The 17931-nt window shown below is 33.4% G+C and overlaps 1 protein-coding gene across 1 annotated transcript in view; it reads right to left on the bottom strand.

The window, feature by feature from the left end:
• Nucleotides 1-2251: 2251 nt before the first annotated feature.
• Nucleotides 2252-17931, bottom strand: part of LOC125056838 (probable serine/threonine-protein kinase dyrk2) — a 107337-nt gene continuing 91657 nt past the window's right edge. The window contains exons 2-8 of the mRNA XM_047660144.1: nt 9213-9366; nt 6628-9064; nt 5845-6031; nt 5242-5414; nt 4940-5165; nt 3780-4107; nt 2252-3110 (exon numbers count right to left, since the gene is read on the bottom strand). Of these exons, the coding sequence (XP_047516100.1) occupies nt 2786-3110; nt 3780-4107; nt 4940-5165; nt 5242-5414; nt 5845-6031; nt 6628-9064; nt 9213-9366 (3830 nt within the window). The 3' untranslated portion in view covers nt 2252-2785. The remainder of the gene's footprint in view (nt 3111-3779; nt 4108-4939; nt 5166-5241; nt 5415-5844; nt 6032-6627; nt 9065-9212; nt 9367-17931) is intronic.

Below are 17931 nucleotides of genomic sequence, written 5' to 3'. Positions count from 1 at the left end.
CTTCACACGCCCTGTTCAAGAAACCAGTGCTGCTACTTGTTAATATTTTATTCCTAATATACGATTTTTCAGTGTTATAGAAATCGGTCACTACGATTCGAACATAATAGTTGAGACCCAATAGGCCAATACTACTCTGTCATTCCCTATGATATGCTTCCAAATCACTTTTTATGTACTCTAATGATATCAATATCGTTGGACCTGTGTCTCACGTAAGACTTCTAAGTAAGTAAGGACCAGGATGCAGGCACTTCCCTTTGGTAGTGTCCTGTTAATTGCAGTCGAATTACATATACTAATAATAATACCTAAGCAATATAATAAAAAGTACGTGCGTACAAAGTACACATGTCAGAAGTGAAACTTCTTTGTAAATTAATTATTGAGTAATTAAGCTGCCCAAGTCCTATAATTTAATTTTGCCAGTCTTTCTATATTAATTAAAAACCAGAACGAAAAATTAGTTGTTGTTATGTACGAGTATATAGAAATTTCACCATAAATATAGGAACAATTATTGCCAAATAATATAACAAATTCATTATTATCATAATTGCTAACTTATGTCCACATTTTCTAAAATAGCAAACTGGATTTTAGCATAAAAGGTCTTGGTTCTGTGCCCTTATTATAATAAAAACACCAACAAAATAATATCAAGGTGTTCAAGTTTCAACCGCTCTCTCCCTATTCTTCGACAAAAAACGCTGCACATCTTCGTGACGTTCCGTAAAAATTTTACCCTCATTCGCATAAAGAAGTTTCACTTCAATAATCACAGTTGTTCTTCTAAAAAGTTATAAAATACCTAATACAATGTAAATTTAATGAATTTGTAATGCATAAATTCTACGAAGTCATAATAAGGTTATGTATTTTCAGCTGTATATGTCAATTAGTTTTAAGTTTTAAATTATATACGATATTTAAAGAGTTAGATATGTATATTATCTATATAACTTATGGTATTTCATATTTTAAGTAGAATAGAAAATAGAAGTTACATGATTCCCGTACAATTTTAAGAGCAAATTTGGTACAAAGCAAAATTGCTAATACTTTTCTGTAGGCGAATATAGATTTAATAATAATTTTAGAGACGGAAATCATGTGTCTTTTGTGTAATATTATAATTAAGTGAATCAAAAAACGTCCTTAAAGTTATTTATTTATTTTCAAATAAACTTTAATTTATTTAATTTTAATTAACGTACCAACCTTAAACCTACAATTTAAAGGCATGCAACTCTTCACTACTATCGTAAAAAAAATATTCTTTATATTTAAGTATGATAATAATAAGGATAGAATACGTAAAAGCTTTTATACTAAACATTCATAAAATTTGGGTTTAATTAAGGAGTTAAGGGCCTACAGTAATTTTAATGTCATGCTGCTATCGAATACAATGAGAGATATATCTATGACTATTTTGTTAATATAATTTACTACTTTGTTACTCCCATCTTTAATTAGGCTAAAATTTAATAAAAGCGAAATTTATTATGATATTATGCACTATTAATACTAATTTAATACTCCAAAATTGAATTGCTATTTTCCAATAGTATACTCGTACTAGACATTTTTAAGATTCATTATTTTCACTCAAATAAAGAAAAATACAAGGTTTCAAATCCAATACACAGTGAACTCAAACATAGATCTCGACTTTGAGTCTAACCACAAGGCAGTGATGCCAACTCCTACAGAATGTTACCCCTAAAACCACCTTCAAATACCCCTAAATATCACTAAAAATCCCTAAAGTTTTTGTTGAACACTCAGTTTGAGAGGTAATTTCAAATATACACGAAAAGTACATACAAGTAATATAATATTTCGATCTTGGAGTATTATAGCCTTTTGGTATTTCAGTTATAGCGTCGCTTGGATCTTATGTTTTATATCTTATATTTGATTTAGATTGTTCATTGCGTTCTAGGCTTGATATAAATTATATAGATACGTGCGTTTTTTTTAAGATTTGTTTTTGTGTACCTCCTAGATAAATGTACCTCCTACTTATACCCCGAAGACATCTCGATTACCCCTAAATTTGGGGGGAAAAACCCCCAAGTTGGCATGACTGCCATAAGGGACACAAGGATAACACAATATCACCCTTACTATTAAAAAACGTAATGGCGATACGACGTCTTGTTCTTGGGCGGCGGTATCACCTTAGATAAGGTGAGTCTCCTTCCGGTATATAACAGGGGTTATATATAAAATAAATAAAAAACCATTAATATTTCGTATTACTTTATTTATAATAAAATAAATCTTTAAAACTTATACACATCAGATCAAATCAACCGAACATTTTAGACTAGAGAGTAATATTGAACTGAGATTTGAAATAATTAAAAATTAATAACGTTTACATAAAATATTTACAACATTATATTTACTCAATCAGAGTCAAATACATTTTTTTAATAATTTAACTTTTTAAGCCAAACGAGGATTCACACTGTAAAAATTATTGTTACCTTAAAGCCGTGTTCAGTAAATATATAACGTAAACTTTTAATAAGTTATAAATATAAACTATGACTCTGATTAAGTAAATATAATTGAAAATAAACGTGTTAAAATTAAAATAGATTTAACGGACCGACGCAATCGCTGCGTCGACGTAAGAATTCTAAAAGATTTTTACAAACACATACGTAGCACGCGAAAAGAAACGTGCACTATACTAACTATGTACAATCATGAATACTGTTATAAATTAACTATTTACAAAATGTCATATAATGCCATACTTTGGTCAAGATCAAATGTCGCACTCGAATTCAGAGACCCTTTTGTTCCTTCCGTCGGGTGTCATCTGAAAGTTGTTCGCGTTAATCCTAGGGAAGCCGTTGAAACTGTTCCTACTCACGAGCGGGTTCTCTCTCTCTCTGTCTCTGTGGAAGCTGGACGTTGAGAGCTTCTCCTTCTTCTCGAAGTTGGGGTCGTTGAAGTTGCCGTCGTAGTTCCGGTCGAAGGTGATGCCGAAGCCCCCCATCCGGGGAGTTCCGATGCCGAATTTGTTTCTCAGTTCCTCGTCGCGGAGGTTGAAGGCGCGGTTGTCAAACTTGGACGGACCGGTTTTTAACCTGACAGAGATAAATAGAAATTTTATAATAAATGATTAATTAGACTTTTTTTTTAAGCGTAGTACAATTAAAACAGTGCTTTAATAACATTTTAAAAATTCTTGAATTATAATAGTTTAAACTAATAATAATTTAAACTAAAACCTACATATCTATATGTTAAGTTACATAATATATATTTTAGTTTATAACTAGAAGCGCAAATGTTAACAATCATCTTACACTTAATTCAGACAATTAATTGTAAAACGTTCATCACATTCTGGTTTCCGATAATGTCCAATAGGTCGACATCGCTTATATCCTTTATAGGTAACAGATGTGACACTTAGTTTAAAGAACCCATAAGTAAGTCAAGTTTCAGTTTTTATAAGTCGAACGTCGCAACCCCACTACACCTAATTTAATGTTTTAAATAAAAAAAACAAAATAGGTTTATTCAGTTTAGCTGCGTCTTAGCGCATGCTTATGAATGTCAAAAACGTTTACAAAATTCGCGAAAGAGCAAGGCTACGCCATAAGATCTTCATTTTAAACGATTTAAGACAGTTGACACTTAGCTTCAACCAAACAGTTCAATTTATTTGAACTTAACTCCCTTAACAAGATTTTTTTTTTATTTTTCAATTAGTAGGTATATGTGACCGGTGATTAACAGTTTTAACTCACTCTCGAAACACGCGCCTCTCCCTGTCGTACTCCGCAGACAGTCCGTCGTCATCGTTTATAATTGCCGAGGGGTCGCTGTAGACCGAAGACTCCTGGTAAAACGAGTCTAGATCAACGTAATTCCCCTCCGACGGCTCGTTGTCCAGCAGCTCCGCCAGTTGTGCCTTCAGTTGAGCGAAGGAAGGTCTCTGGTTCGGGTCCGCGTGCCAGCAGGAGTGCATGGCCCGGTACAACTGGGGCTTGCAGTGAGGGGGCCGCTCTAGGCGATAGCCCTCCGTCACTGCGGTTAGGACTTCGCGGCCCGTCATGGCAGCGTAGGGGGTTGAGCCTGGGAAGTCAATTAATATTAATTATTCAGACAAAACACAATTAACGAAATATTTACACATTTTATTTTGTCCTTTGTTTTAGTAGTAGTAGTAGTTTGTTAAATATAATGTTATTTTATAATATCTGGTAATAATTTTCTTCTTCACGCATCTTGACTTCAATATATAATAATGTACTAATTACAAACACATATATAATTTTTACATATAAGATGCTCACATTGGGTTCGTCTCTCAGTGAAATTATACCTACAATTCGTAGCCACTATCGGGTAAACCTTTAAAAATAGATGAATAACATAAACACACATTTGCGTGTATACCATTTTCTATTAAATGATTATGAGATATTAACAAGAGTGAAACGGACGATTACAAGTTATTACATCAAAGAGGCATCTCTTCTTAGTAAGCATGACTTGCATCTGTCATTCAAGAATAGAAAAGGAGTGAAAGTGAAATCAAGTGATTATTGTCGTAAGGTTAAACAATTTTTTTTATATCTTTATGATATATTTTAGTAAAATTAAAACTTATAAGAACATGCTTAATAAATGAAAAATTAACCTGGCCTTTGCATATGAACACAGACCAATTTTGATAGAAAAGAGTCTTATTATCCCGAATTTAATATTTCATGTATAGAATATTTAGGATTTTTTATTTACACTTATAATATAAGAAATAAATTTCGTGTGGTTATGGGATCATCTTTGTAAATACAGCAGTGTTTTATATAACTTTTTATGTATTTTATTTTTGCGTAAAATTAAAAAAAATTGTTGAGAAACAATTACATAAATAGTTGATTATGAGTTAATTCCAACTCACCCAAAGTGACGATCTCCCACAGCGTAATGCCGAAGGCCCAAACGTCGGAGTGGTGGCTGTGGGCGTCGTAGAGAAGGGCCTCGGGCGCCATCCAGCGCACGGGCAGTGCCCCTCGAGGGCTTCGCAGAGATGCGCCTGCGCAGCGCGACATGCCGAAGTCCGCGATCTTGCACAGCTTATTGTGGTCCACCAGCACGTTGCGAGCTGCGAGATCGCGGTGCACGATCTGATGACAAGGTAGAGATGAGATTAGTAAGGAGAGTAAAGCGATTTAATTGAATAGAATTGCAAATGGGACCCACCCCCTTAGAAGCTATGTAGTCCATGCCCCTGGCCACGCAGTAGGCGAAGACGGTGAGGTCTCTGGAGGTTAGGGCTCCGCTACCGCTGAAGCGGTCGGGCCGGGAGCGCCGCTCGCGCAGGTACGTCAGCAGCTTGCCGCACATCACGTACTCCATTATCAGCAGGTAGGGCTCTGGGGACAAAATCACGGTGTGAATTTTATTTCATTAGCAAAGTTCATTTGATTCAATCATTTTTTGAAGTTATACTTCTTTTGGCGCGTTAGGGAAAAATTACGAAAGTAAATTTTTAAGATGCGCGCGCGAACCGTCACAACAACCCGACACCCTTAAGTTAATGTGCAGAAATGTTATGTAGAAATATTTTTTTTGTGATATTATATAAACTTTATTTATCTAGATAATGCGTTATAATTATAACTTTCAATGAATTTAATAACTTTTTTCTATTGTAAAATATTTTTATCTTGTTACGCCAAAAAAGTATAATTTCTAACGCGTATACATAAGTACACACATGTTTTTTGTTAAATTATAACATACATTTATAATGATTTTCATTAAAAAGTGTTCCGCTATCCTCTACATAGAGAGATATATTACCTTGTTCGCTACAACAAGCGAGGAGCGTGACAACGTTGGGATGAGTACCAATCTTCTGCATGATGTATATCTCATGTAGGAGCTCCTGTTTCTCCTTCTGAGAAGCTGATTCCTTGATGGTCTTCACGGCAACCAACCGAGTCAGCCCGTCATGACCGTTCAAGTCGTCTGCTTCAGCTTTCCACACCTGAAAAGTTTGCCAACCGTAGCTCACGTAACTGAAGAATAATTTACGAGTGCTTATCAGCAAAGCCACCTGCCACATCAAGTTGATATCTATTACATTTTTTATAGAACAGGAGGCAAACGGGCAAGTGGCTCATCGAATGTTAAGTGATGGACATTCCCATGGACACTTTCAATGCCAGACAGCTCGCGAGTGCGTTACCAGCTTTTAAGAATTGGTATGATCTTTTCTTGAAGGACCATAAGGGGCCGTTCAAGTATTACGTAAGCAGATTTACAGCAATTTCTCCCCCGCCCCCTCCCTCTTGTCAGCAAAAGTAAGCAAAGCTCTCAAAAATAATACATAAACGTATTAATTTTTTTTAGGAATCACCGGAAAAATTTGTGGGTAATATGTGTAAAAAAGTCAACAATTATTGTTGACGTAATCACCAAATAAGAAAATCAAAGACCCCCCCCCCCCCTCATGGTGCTTACGTAATACTTGTACGACCCCGAGTTATATAGTAAATAACGAGTTATATAGTAAATTGAGGACACGTGATTTTCGCTGTCTTCCTATAATAACCTCGTTCAAAAGAATTAATTAACACTAACCTGCCCAAAATTGCCCTGACCTAACAGCGTTTGCAGTCTGAGCTTATTACGTGGGAATTCCCACTTCTGGTCTGGTTTAGTAGGCGGTGGTACAGGCGGTCGAGCCACGGGCGTGATTTGCGATTCTTTCTTAATATCCCCTCCATCATCAAAGTAACCTTCGTATTCTGTGTCGATCTCTTTAGTTTTCTTATTGAGAATGTTTCTTAGAACGAAACCCACTACCGCTATCACTGGAAGAAAACCGAGTCCGGCCAATACGTATGAAGCCGTGTACGTCTTTTCAGCTTCAATTACTACTTCATTTTGGGTGTCAGAACTGTCGTTTTTAGCTTGAGTCAAATTTGTTACAATTTTGCTTTCTGGTAGAGTGTTGTTGGAAAGTTGGAGAGACTTAGAGCTGCTCGATGAAGATCTCGAGGTAACCGTGAAAGATTTTATCGTGGTTTCCGTAATATACTTTTCGGTTGTTGTAGTTGTTGGTCGATTCGTTGAGGAGCTTACGAGAGATGTTTCATCGAATATGTAAACAGTTGGTCTGAAGGTGCTGGTCGTGGACGTTGTTGTTGGTCGGCGACGCTTGAGTATATTCTTTGGTCGCATTGTGATTCCGTTAGTGACGTTGTCATAGTCGTTCTGTCGGAAGAGATTCGCCAATCGTTCAGATATTTTAGATGTGCTGGATTCAGTTTTGAGGTCCCCATTAGATTTGTCACTGGTCAGCGAAGACATAACTGGCTTGTGTGTTACTGAATATGGCGCTGTTGTGTTATGAAAATGAGTTCCAGTTGTTCTTAGTCTTATTCGATATCTATGAGGCTTAGGTGTTGTTGTCGTTGTGGTTGTTGTTGATGTTGAAGTTGTCGTTGATGTCGTTGAAGTCGTCGTTGGTGGAGTAGTAGAGGTGGTTGTTTGTACTGTCGTGGTTGGCATGGGTGTTGTCTCAGTCTCATTAAAAAATATCATTACTTGGTCGGTTATGTTTAGTGTTTCATCAAAACTGTCAACTGATGTGGTATTGTCTGGGTCTGTAGTTGATGAGTCAGTTTTGTTAAGACCTTTTACTGAGGATGTAATAGATACAGATGTAACTACTGCTGTATAGACTGTTGTTGATACTTTTTCTGTTGTAGTATTGACTTCCGGAACTAAGCTATTTTCAGTGCTTAAGAGAGTAGTGATTTTTGATGGACGTCTACGAAGATTGAAATAATTTCGGGTAAAGTTCCTAATAGGAGCTGGAGTAGTTGATGTTTTAGTTAGAATACTATCATTTATTGAAGTTCCATTAGCATTTTCAACTTGCAGTATTGGTGTGGCATTTTTAGTATCACTTATATTTGAGGGAAGAGCTGTAACATTTGGTAAAAATAATTCACTAGTATTCAATTGGCCTGTGCTTTGGGAAGACATAGGATTTTTCCTATAAGCATTGACCAATCCCACGTGCCGTGCTGGTGCAGGACCCTTTACAGTGTTTCTTATTTTGTTTTTCTCAATTATATTTTTTACAACAGATACATCCATATCTTCATTTATTTCTTCTTCACCTGCACTAGTGTTTTTATATTTTTCAGTTGCAGAATACCTCGAATTAAATTTTCTTTTTTCAGGTGGTGCAATTATAAAGTTCACCGACTTTGTAGAAGCTGATAATGATGGAGAATTCGTAAGATTATCACTGATAACTTGCCCTCCAAGTTTTTGACCAAAATAAATAAAAGGCGCCATTTCTTCATCGGGTAACTCAGTTTCAAGTGGTCTAAAGTGATTATAAATTTCTTCCGACATAAAAAGCGTTTGATTGCTTTTTTCTTTTTCATTTTCAACTTTAACAAGTTTCGTGCTTTGGATGTTTGTGCTATTTGCTATGGCATTGTTTTCTAGCTTTTCTTTTTCTGAATCGTTATTATTTATGTTTTTATCTTCTTGATTTTCTCTTGAAGTTGTTTCTGGAAGTGAACTTAATGTAGAATTTTCGTTGACGTCATTAGTAGTTGACGTTTTGTTCAAATCTAAAGGTGGCTGAGTAATGTTATCCGTATCTGAATAATTTAATAAATATAGTCCATGGTTTGATTCGTCTACTTGAAACTCTTCTTCAGGATCTAATTCTACTCCTTTGTCTAAATTCTCTCCCTTTTCCGGTGGTACGTATACTATAGCACTTTCAGTCTTTGTTTCAGCAGCATTTTTAATCAACCTCCGATTATTTAGAAATCCGCCCCGACTCTTACTATCTTGATAAAGTCTAGGTATAAACAAATGTCTTATTTCATGTGGTTTGATATCTTGTTTTATTTCTCTGACACCGTCATTGGTAACGAGTCTCAAAGTGGGTGCGATGGCTTCATTACTTGAATTATCAAATGTGATTCTTTTGACGACGGAATTATTTGCATCACGAATTTCCAATTGAGCGAAAGTAGTGTTGCTTCTGAAACAGATAAAATTATCATTAAATTTTTATACTTGGACAATGGAAGCTTTTTTGATGGAGTGATGAATCTGAAATGATGGATTCTTCATCTCCACCTTTAGAAAATTTCTACATCAAAGTGATTTCATCAATTACGGATACTAACTTGTGGGGTTTATGGGCTATTGAGGCAAGGGTATTGATATGACTGGTGAGTCGTCCCGTGAGCAGCTGTCGTCGCCTTGCTGCGAGGACTGACAATAGTTGAGAGTCTCTCGTTGCATTGGCACTGCTTTGTGTCGTTGTCCGTCGTGTTGAACCTGAAATCGATCGAATAATTCTTACTGAACTGATAAATACTATGCAGAAATCAGGTTAACTGACATGAACAAGTAAGACATGCTTAAGTTATAATTAATTATAGAAAATTATTTTAAGAAGAGTCGAGGCATGCGTTTTATAAACACAATTGTGAATATAAAACATTCATAGTAATATGAAATTTTCATTTCATTGTATGTTAAAGCTTAAACATGGAGTGTGTACAAAAATTTGACATTTAGTATAGTAGTATCTGATACAGAAAATATTCTTATTGTGCAAAAATAGTTTAATTATAAATGACTACATAAGTAAACATAACGATACCTCCTAAGTATACTGAGTCATCTAACAAATTTAGGTATTTTGTTTTTTTTATACAAAAGTACATAATAAACCATGATCTTAATGTTAGTGTTATTTTTTTTTTTAAAAGACCTATAATTACCGAGATAATTTCACGTATACTAAATCAATTTCAACATCAGTTAAAATCGTACATTGTATACTGATCCAAATAACATTGTATCAGTATTCGCGGGGCGTCAGAAGGGACGCATTGATACAAGTATATTATGGCTCAGTATACGATAAATGACGGCGAGGGCGCGAATTTTTTTTAATTTTCTCAATAATAAGGTGAATAATACTAATGATACAATTAGCAATATCTCAGGAATCGGTGATATAATGCAAAACAGGGATGAATATGGTAAGTTACATTGATATACTTTATTTATGTTGCATATAGTGTGATTTTGCCATTTTTGTTTGATAATTGTTACACGTTGCTTAGTACGCCGTATACTGATACAACTATATTTACACCTGTTTACAACGAACAAACTTTATAAAGAAGACACTTGATTTATCTGGCTATAATAATGTACTAATTCAATTTTTGATATATTTGTTTTAATTGTGGTATAATATATTTTTTTATGTGTTATAAATTTTATAACTTGATATTGGCACGTTAAATATAAAAATATGAATTCTTGTGTTTTTAATTGTTGTTTGTTTTAGAGTCTCCATTGCCACCGGATGCTAATTTTATGGAAGAGGAGCTATCAATACTTGATGATATTGATTAGAATGATAGCAAGGAAGTATCGCAGAATATCCCTTCTAATGCTTACATAATATTATTCCTAGATTATATTCTTTGCTCTTTGCCTTGGGTATCGAATGTTGATAACTGAACTCAAAAAGGAGATCGATCGCCATCAGTCATAGAGAACACTCCAGGTAATTCGCCCATCCAGAATAGCATTATAGAAAATTATTGTGATATTACTCCAGTACCATCGCCGTATAATTCTTTTGACTCATCTCCTGTTAATTTCTGACATTAATGATATCACATACCTACTTATCGTCCAATAACGCCAAAAGCGCATTTCCATTGCGAAAAAAGATAATGAAATGAAAGTTTTCATAAAAAATGTAAGGATAAGGAGAGGAAATATAAGCTTAATAGAGGATTGGAATATATGTCAGTAGAAACGGAAGAGTACATGCTACGAGAATTATGAAAACTTCTTGCCCCTCAACTTGTCGGAAAAAATGCAGTGAGAAATTAACAGAATGTTTTGGATTATTGGACCAGCGAAGACAATGGGTTTTTTGGCAAGATATGTTGTAAGAGCTGGAAAAATAGAGAAAAAATATTGTCGATAAAAAAAAGCAGTGAAGGAGATAATATTATTAAGACCACAAAAATATCGGTTTGCAAAACTATGTTGTTGAGAACTCTTTCTATTAGTTTTGATTTTGCTTATACAGATTTAGAAAAGTCCGATAAAGGTAATGGATTTATTAAATCAGATAGCGTGGTCTTTGGATGAACATATAATCCATCCGATAACGTTCACAGTGTTACAGATCACGTTGAAGCATTTTCTCCTGTAGAGTCACATTACACTCGCCAAAAATCAAGTAAAAATTATCTGGAAGGCTTTTTATCCTTCCGAAAACTGTTCATGAATCGAATGGTTTATGGACTACTGTGAGACAATATCTATATATAGGTTTTATAAACCCAAAAAAGATATTTGTGAACAATGTCACATTTATGAAAATAACAAGCAAGTTCTGCAGGCAGATAAAGAAAAGCATGAAGAGCATTTAAAAAAAAAGAGAAAGCTAGAAAAATGAAAACAAAAGATAAAAAATCAGCGTTACAAAATAATGAAATCCTTACATCAGCATCTGATCTTCAAAAGTGTCTCACGGAAGCGTGAGTACTTTTTATTATAAACGGAAATATTATTTGTATAATTTCACGATATTAATTCTGGGATCTCGCCAAGGTGATTGCTTTTGATGGTATCAACAGACAGCAAAGAGAGGTGCAATTGAAATTTCCAGCTATCATTTTAAGTTTATAGAAGATACGGGTGGTGAAGGTGTCAATGATTACCTGTTTTAGTCAGACAACTGTGGAGGCCAAAATAGGAATAGGATTTATTTCTTAATGTATATGTTAGGTAGTTTAAAGTGTAGTATAGCTATTAGCCATCGCTTTCTAATAGTGGGTATTTCACAAAGTGAAGGCGACAGTATGCACGCTTTAATTGAAAGACAGACAAAGATAAAAAGCTTTATATGCCTGATCAATGATATACAGCTTTTAGATACATGTACACAGTTATTGAAGTGTCTCAGGATTTAATAAAGGACTTCAAATCAAAGTCGAAACTTATAAACAACTGGACAACTACTAATGATGGATCTATCTATCTATCTAAATAACTCTAATGGAGCAGAAGATAGTGATTCAGATTGATGTTTGATTCGTTCAACCTTTAATATTTTTATTTATTTTGTTTAACCTTATAGCAATTTTTTGAGCGTTAGAATTTCCTAGATTTTTAGATATTTATATTATTCATATCTATTATTTAGTTTCTATTATTTTTATTGATGTTTGTTACTTTTCAAGAAACTTTAATGATTACTACATGCTACAAAAAAGGGTCCTACTTAGTATAAACGAAAAATATATAGCGATTCTTTAAATGTGTTGTTTTGTTAATGAGACTACTTCTTCCTAACCTTTATTAATTTCGTGAGGTATTCGAAATACCTAAAATGAGTAATTAAAAAGCCTCGATTAATTATATTAGTCCAGTATACGTTGAGGTTTTAACTACTAACATAGGTAAGTACTTTCCTAGTATAATGAGTCAAGTGATGTAATTTAAACATTTTATTATTAAGTGGGACAAAAAAAATCGAAAATAACCAAAAGTAGTATGATATTAATAAAATGATTATCATATTTCTAAATACTTTCGAGTAAGCCATGGATTTTCATGTACAACGTACATGAATATAACTGGTAGTTAAACCATTTTACTATTGAGTCCCGCCCGTGTATAATGAGTCATGTACATAAAATATCATTTAAAAACAAAATTCAGCAAAATCATGTTATACCAAAGGAAGAGCTTTCAATCTTTAGTAAAAAAACATTTAATTTATTCCGAATTAGTTTGATTTAATTAAAATATAAACAATTTGCCTTAAAATGGCTCTCCTGTAAAATTACTAAAATGTCAGTTGACTCAGTATACTTAGGAGGTATCGATAAAGTAAAGTACAGTTAACATGTCAAAAGGAAGAGACTGGCTGCCCACGACACAGGGACTTCTAGTGTAGGAGCTAGTGCACTTAATTTTACCTAAATATCCTGTTATTGTGTATAATAAAGTTTCTTTCTTTCAGTAAATATTTTACAGCACAAGCTGGAACTTATGATTAAAATAATCGGATCTTACGGGTGTATGCCAAGGTTCAAGACGTTTTAAAATGATAATGCTTTTGTTTCAATGAGGTGAAGGATCCGTAGTCTTGATTATATACAATTATTATCGCGTCTTCGTCACGCTATATGCCATTGTCGCTTAGAAGGTAATTGAATGCTAAGAAATAATATCTTATCATTGGTATTTACTACTATTAATAAGCTTCGAAACCATCTCAAATAGCGTTTAATCACATGGCATTCCGAATCCTGTCACACCCTGAACTACTACGATCAGTTTTCCCAGACCAACGCTTTAATTGACAACACGTTTTTATTCAAGTTCTCAATTTTAGGTGTGTCTATGTGTGCTTATTAATGAATAGTAAAAGAAGCTAAACAAAAATACAGTATCAGAGCATTATAAATTCGAATGACGTTATTACAACTGTAATTAGTTCTGTTAATTTAATTCACATAAAACAAGAAACTATTGCATATTAATATATTAGTAACAATAAACAATAATTCCCAACATAACAATTGGTTTCCGCGGTTGGCAAAAAAGAGTTATGCATTGTTCGTTGCTTAGTTAATACCAGCTCCAGCTTGGTCGCCATTTGCAAACAAATATATTTACAAAATTAAAATAATGTTAAATAATTTTAATTTTTAATAGTAGAGAATGTTTGCTTGGTTTAACGTGCTAGCCAGGATCTAATAGTTCGAATTGAAAAATTATTTTGTTAATTTAGCGAGGACGCCTATTGTCAATAATATTCTTCGACCGAATTCAAACAAAAGTAAAATAGCGGGACATAGCTAGCTTAAATATAACGAGAATATGTTACTTCTAATCAATGTTTTTTTAACAATTTTTTTTTAACAAAAACAAACAATACCGGATGCTCCATGACGGACGTGAGCTACACAATCTAATCCCATCATCCCCTTTCAAACAACGCTCATCTAGAAGCACGCTGGAGTTTCACCCCTTCGTTTTCCCCAGGTGCCAGGTGCAAAGAGTGGATCTTCTTTCTAGCCTCCCATCTTCCCTAGACAGTATAATATGGATTTATTTAAGCGGCAGTTAATTAGGCATCTCCAGGAGAGGAGTGCCTTCCAATAGGCAACATCTCACGTAACATCAGGTGGGATTGTGGAGTCTGTCCAGTTGCCAAAAAAAATTTTTTTTTATTTTTAAATTTGATATTATATGAGAAATTAATTGTTAAACATATTTTTGTCATTCTATTACACATTACGCTTTTATGGATTTAAACAGTTTATTTTTTTATTAAATACTAAAAATATACCGAATATAACATATTAATATGCGTGAGGTCGCGTGCGCAAGCGCATAGCTGTCCTCATTGTCGGTCACTGCACGGTTCTAGGCTGACTAGGCACGTGATAGTTTCAAAAAATATGTCGATAAGTGGTAAATTTATTTTAAGGTAATTTATATGAACCTAAAAAAATATTTATAAAACGAATTCTAGATTAATAATAATATAACGCAGGAATACATTGTATATTCTCAAACATGAAGAAGCCATTAAAAATAATATTTATGTTATGAAGTTATGTTTAGTTTAAGAACGCAAATCTTACCTAACTTAAATCCTATTAAAATTAATATGTACCTATAGGTACGTTCACTACACTTTTATAATTTATTTATTTAGATTCGAAGTCAAAGATTCTGTAGGTACATTTACCTATGTTTCTATGATAAATTACCGATACTAAACTAGCATTATTAGGCCCACACTATTAAACAAGTAGTAGGACAAACTGGCGTGCGTGCAAAAGTACTTATGTACTCAAAATAGGGTCAGTATAATATACAATTGATATTAGCAGTTTATGTAATTGATACTCATTGCTTAAAATGTGTACAAATAGACTTACAGTATTAATCGGTAACCTAATATTATATACAAATACCATTTACGTAAGCTATTTTATACCTCCGACGACTACATAGTTGGGGAATTATCTAGAAAACATTAAAAAAAAGAAGGGTCCTTCTTGAAAAGAGCGTACCAATTCTTAAAAGGCCGGCAACGCACTCGTGATCCCTGCCATTAAGAGTGTCCATGGACGGCGGTATCAGATGCCAGCTGTTCTATAGAAAAAAAATATAAGCCTCAATTATTAATATTTTCCTGTAGATTAACGTGCCATAATACTTATTTATTTGAGTTTAAGACTTAATTGTGAAGTCGATGTGCCGAATACGTTTCAATCTGGTGTTTACATGAAATATATACGATGGAGGAAACTCCAATGAAATTCTGAAATGATTATAGATTTATTCTCACACTCATAATTAATTAAAAACTACATGAAGTCAAATAAAGTAATAAATAATTAATCAATTACCAGAAGTAGCTATAGAAACAACATTAAGAGTTTGTTGTTTCATAAAAGTTCTTCAAAACAATAATTTTTAATATAAGTCTAAATTAAAATCTGAAAATAGTTTAACAAAAACACTTAAGTATTGCAAAAATTTCACAGACTAACAAACTCAATAATACAATTAAATAAAACGTCAGGTTTGACACATGACAGATAATTAACAATCTTAAGAAGTTATTTCTTTACATAAAGATAGATATAAATCAACATATTAGAGAAATAACCTGTACCATACGCCATAGAGGCGGTAACAAAAGACAATACTGGGTTTGGTATTGCACAACGCAACAATATCAGTATGAATGGAGACCACACTGAATACTAAATGTAACTCACTCGCATTGTTTGATAAATAAAGACAGATAGAAACATAATGGTTTGAGAAATATGTATGTATTGAATATTGTCGAATCTCCATGTGAACCTGTGGAAAAAGTATGTCTCTTTAATTTATCCAAAAATACTCTTGGTGATTCGAAAATACATGTAGAATGTTCTTTTTCTGTTTATCTGTAAGGCTTTATTTAATTGGAATCTAATTATTACTGATGATAAGATAGGTTCTATCTTTTTTGCCAACTTTGGTTTAGTTCCCTTTGGAGTTAAGAGGTAGATAGTACCGGTGCCCCAGAGCTGGTGCTTTCCTCGCTCAACGAATAAGTATCGCAATACAGTGAGGAAATGCTGCCAGCGTTAAAGGTACACTGCCACAGAGACCAAATTTTTTTTTTAAATTTAGTTTTTCATTTATCCATTTTAAATATTAATATTACTATGTAGGTTCAGAGCAAATACTCTATAATTGTGTGTAATTTAATACATTATGAAAGGTCTTAACACTATACGAAAAATTTAGTTAGGTGTACGTACAATTTGTAAAATTTACTACTGGTTTCCTTTTTGATGCATTGTTCGTTGAAAAGTGCAAAAGTAAAATGCTCTCTTAACGTATTGTACTGAGACCTTAGAAACATACTATTTACTATATTACAACTTATACATAGCAATATAGTGATGCAAACTCATAGCTTATTCCAAGTTGGCCTGGATTCTATGTTGACTCATGTGGTAAAAAAGAAAATTATGAGAATCATTGCGTATAAGTCGTGCGATTAAAATTCTGCAAATCTTTGTGCAGTTTATTTCATCTGAAGTACTACGAACATGTTTTTAATCCCGACTTTTTTGCCTCTTTGATAAAAATGTATTTGTACGATTACGAATAAGGATTCAACTTTGTATTTATCTTTTTTACATTCCGTTAATATATAATTATAATTACGATATTTATACACAAATGAGCTTGGAAAATAAGGTTTTTTATTCAGCCGTTTAACCTTTATAGAGTGTCTAATAACGTTTCTTGTTGGTTGATTGGACTTAGTTATGACAACACTAAAAAAACATATCTCAATGAAATAAGCAGTTTTCGTACAACGCACAAGAAACCCAAATAATGTAAATGTAATATAGCCGAACCAAATAAGTAAGGTACTGTAATATCAACTCTCGCGAACACACATATATTCAAATTTCATGTATGGAGCATATACAGCTAATATAAGTGATGTGTGTGTGTGTGTGTGTAAAGTTTGTGATATTTTCTTGTATATTTTTATGTATACAATTATTTTGGAACTTATATATAAATATTATAATAGGTTAGTATAGAATACCCACATACAATAAAACCCCATTAGCGCTATAACCCCTCGTTCACGACTTCAGTTCTCTGTATATATTTAGAAATCAGTTGTTTCTAATAATAAGCAAGTAGGTGATCAGGCTTCTATGCCTGACACGCCGTCGTCTTTTCGGTAGTTCCTCACGATATTTCCCTTCACCGTACGAGCGTAAATGCGCACATAGAAAGATGGTGTACAACAAACTTTCGAACCTACCCCCTCAGGGGTGAGAGTCGCACGCTGAATCCACTAGGCCAACTCGTATTGAATGTACTTTTTTTAAATTGATTTAGTTAAGAATATCGGAATGCATTAAATCATCTAAGAATCAAAAGGCAGGTCTTGACATAGTTTTTTCTTGTTAATTAAGTAAATAAATCAAGTGAGTCATACATTACAGCGAACGTGGTATTTTTAGTTACAATACCAGATGTATTCAGAGTAATTTGTTCATTTAATTAATATTAAATTAATTTTTCAATAAATTGTACAAAAGGCAAAAGAACAATTTTAATCGTTGTTTTTACCATTTATAAAAATATCTTTGAAGAAATCTGGGCACGGTTAAACCATTAAGATATTTATTAGCAAGTTTCACTATTAATTTTTGCAATAACTAATAAACCTAGATCGTGGTTTACCTGACATTTCAATGCAATTTACAATTCCATCCGTATGTTAAAAAGGGCAAATATGAAAACAGA

This window comes from Pieris napi, chromosome 15 (assembly GCF_905475465.1).
Source record: "Pieris napi chromosome 15, ilPieNapi1.2, whole genome shotgun sequence".
Classification (NCBI taxonomy): domain Eukaryota; kingdom Metazoa; phylum Arthropoda; class Insecta; order Lepidoptera; family Pieridae; genus Pieris; species Pieris napi.
Note: the sequence above shows the minus strand (reverse complement) of the source record. Positions and strands in the feature narration are given on the sequence as shown.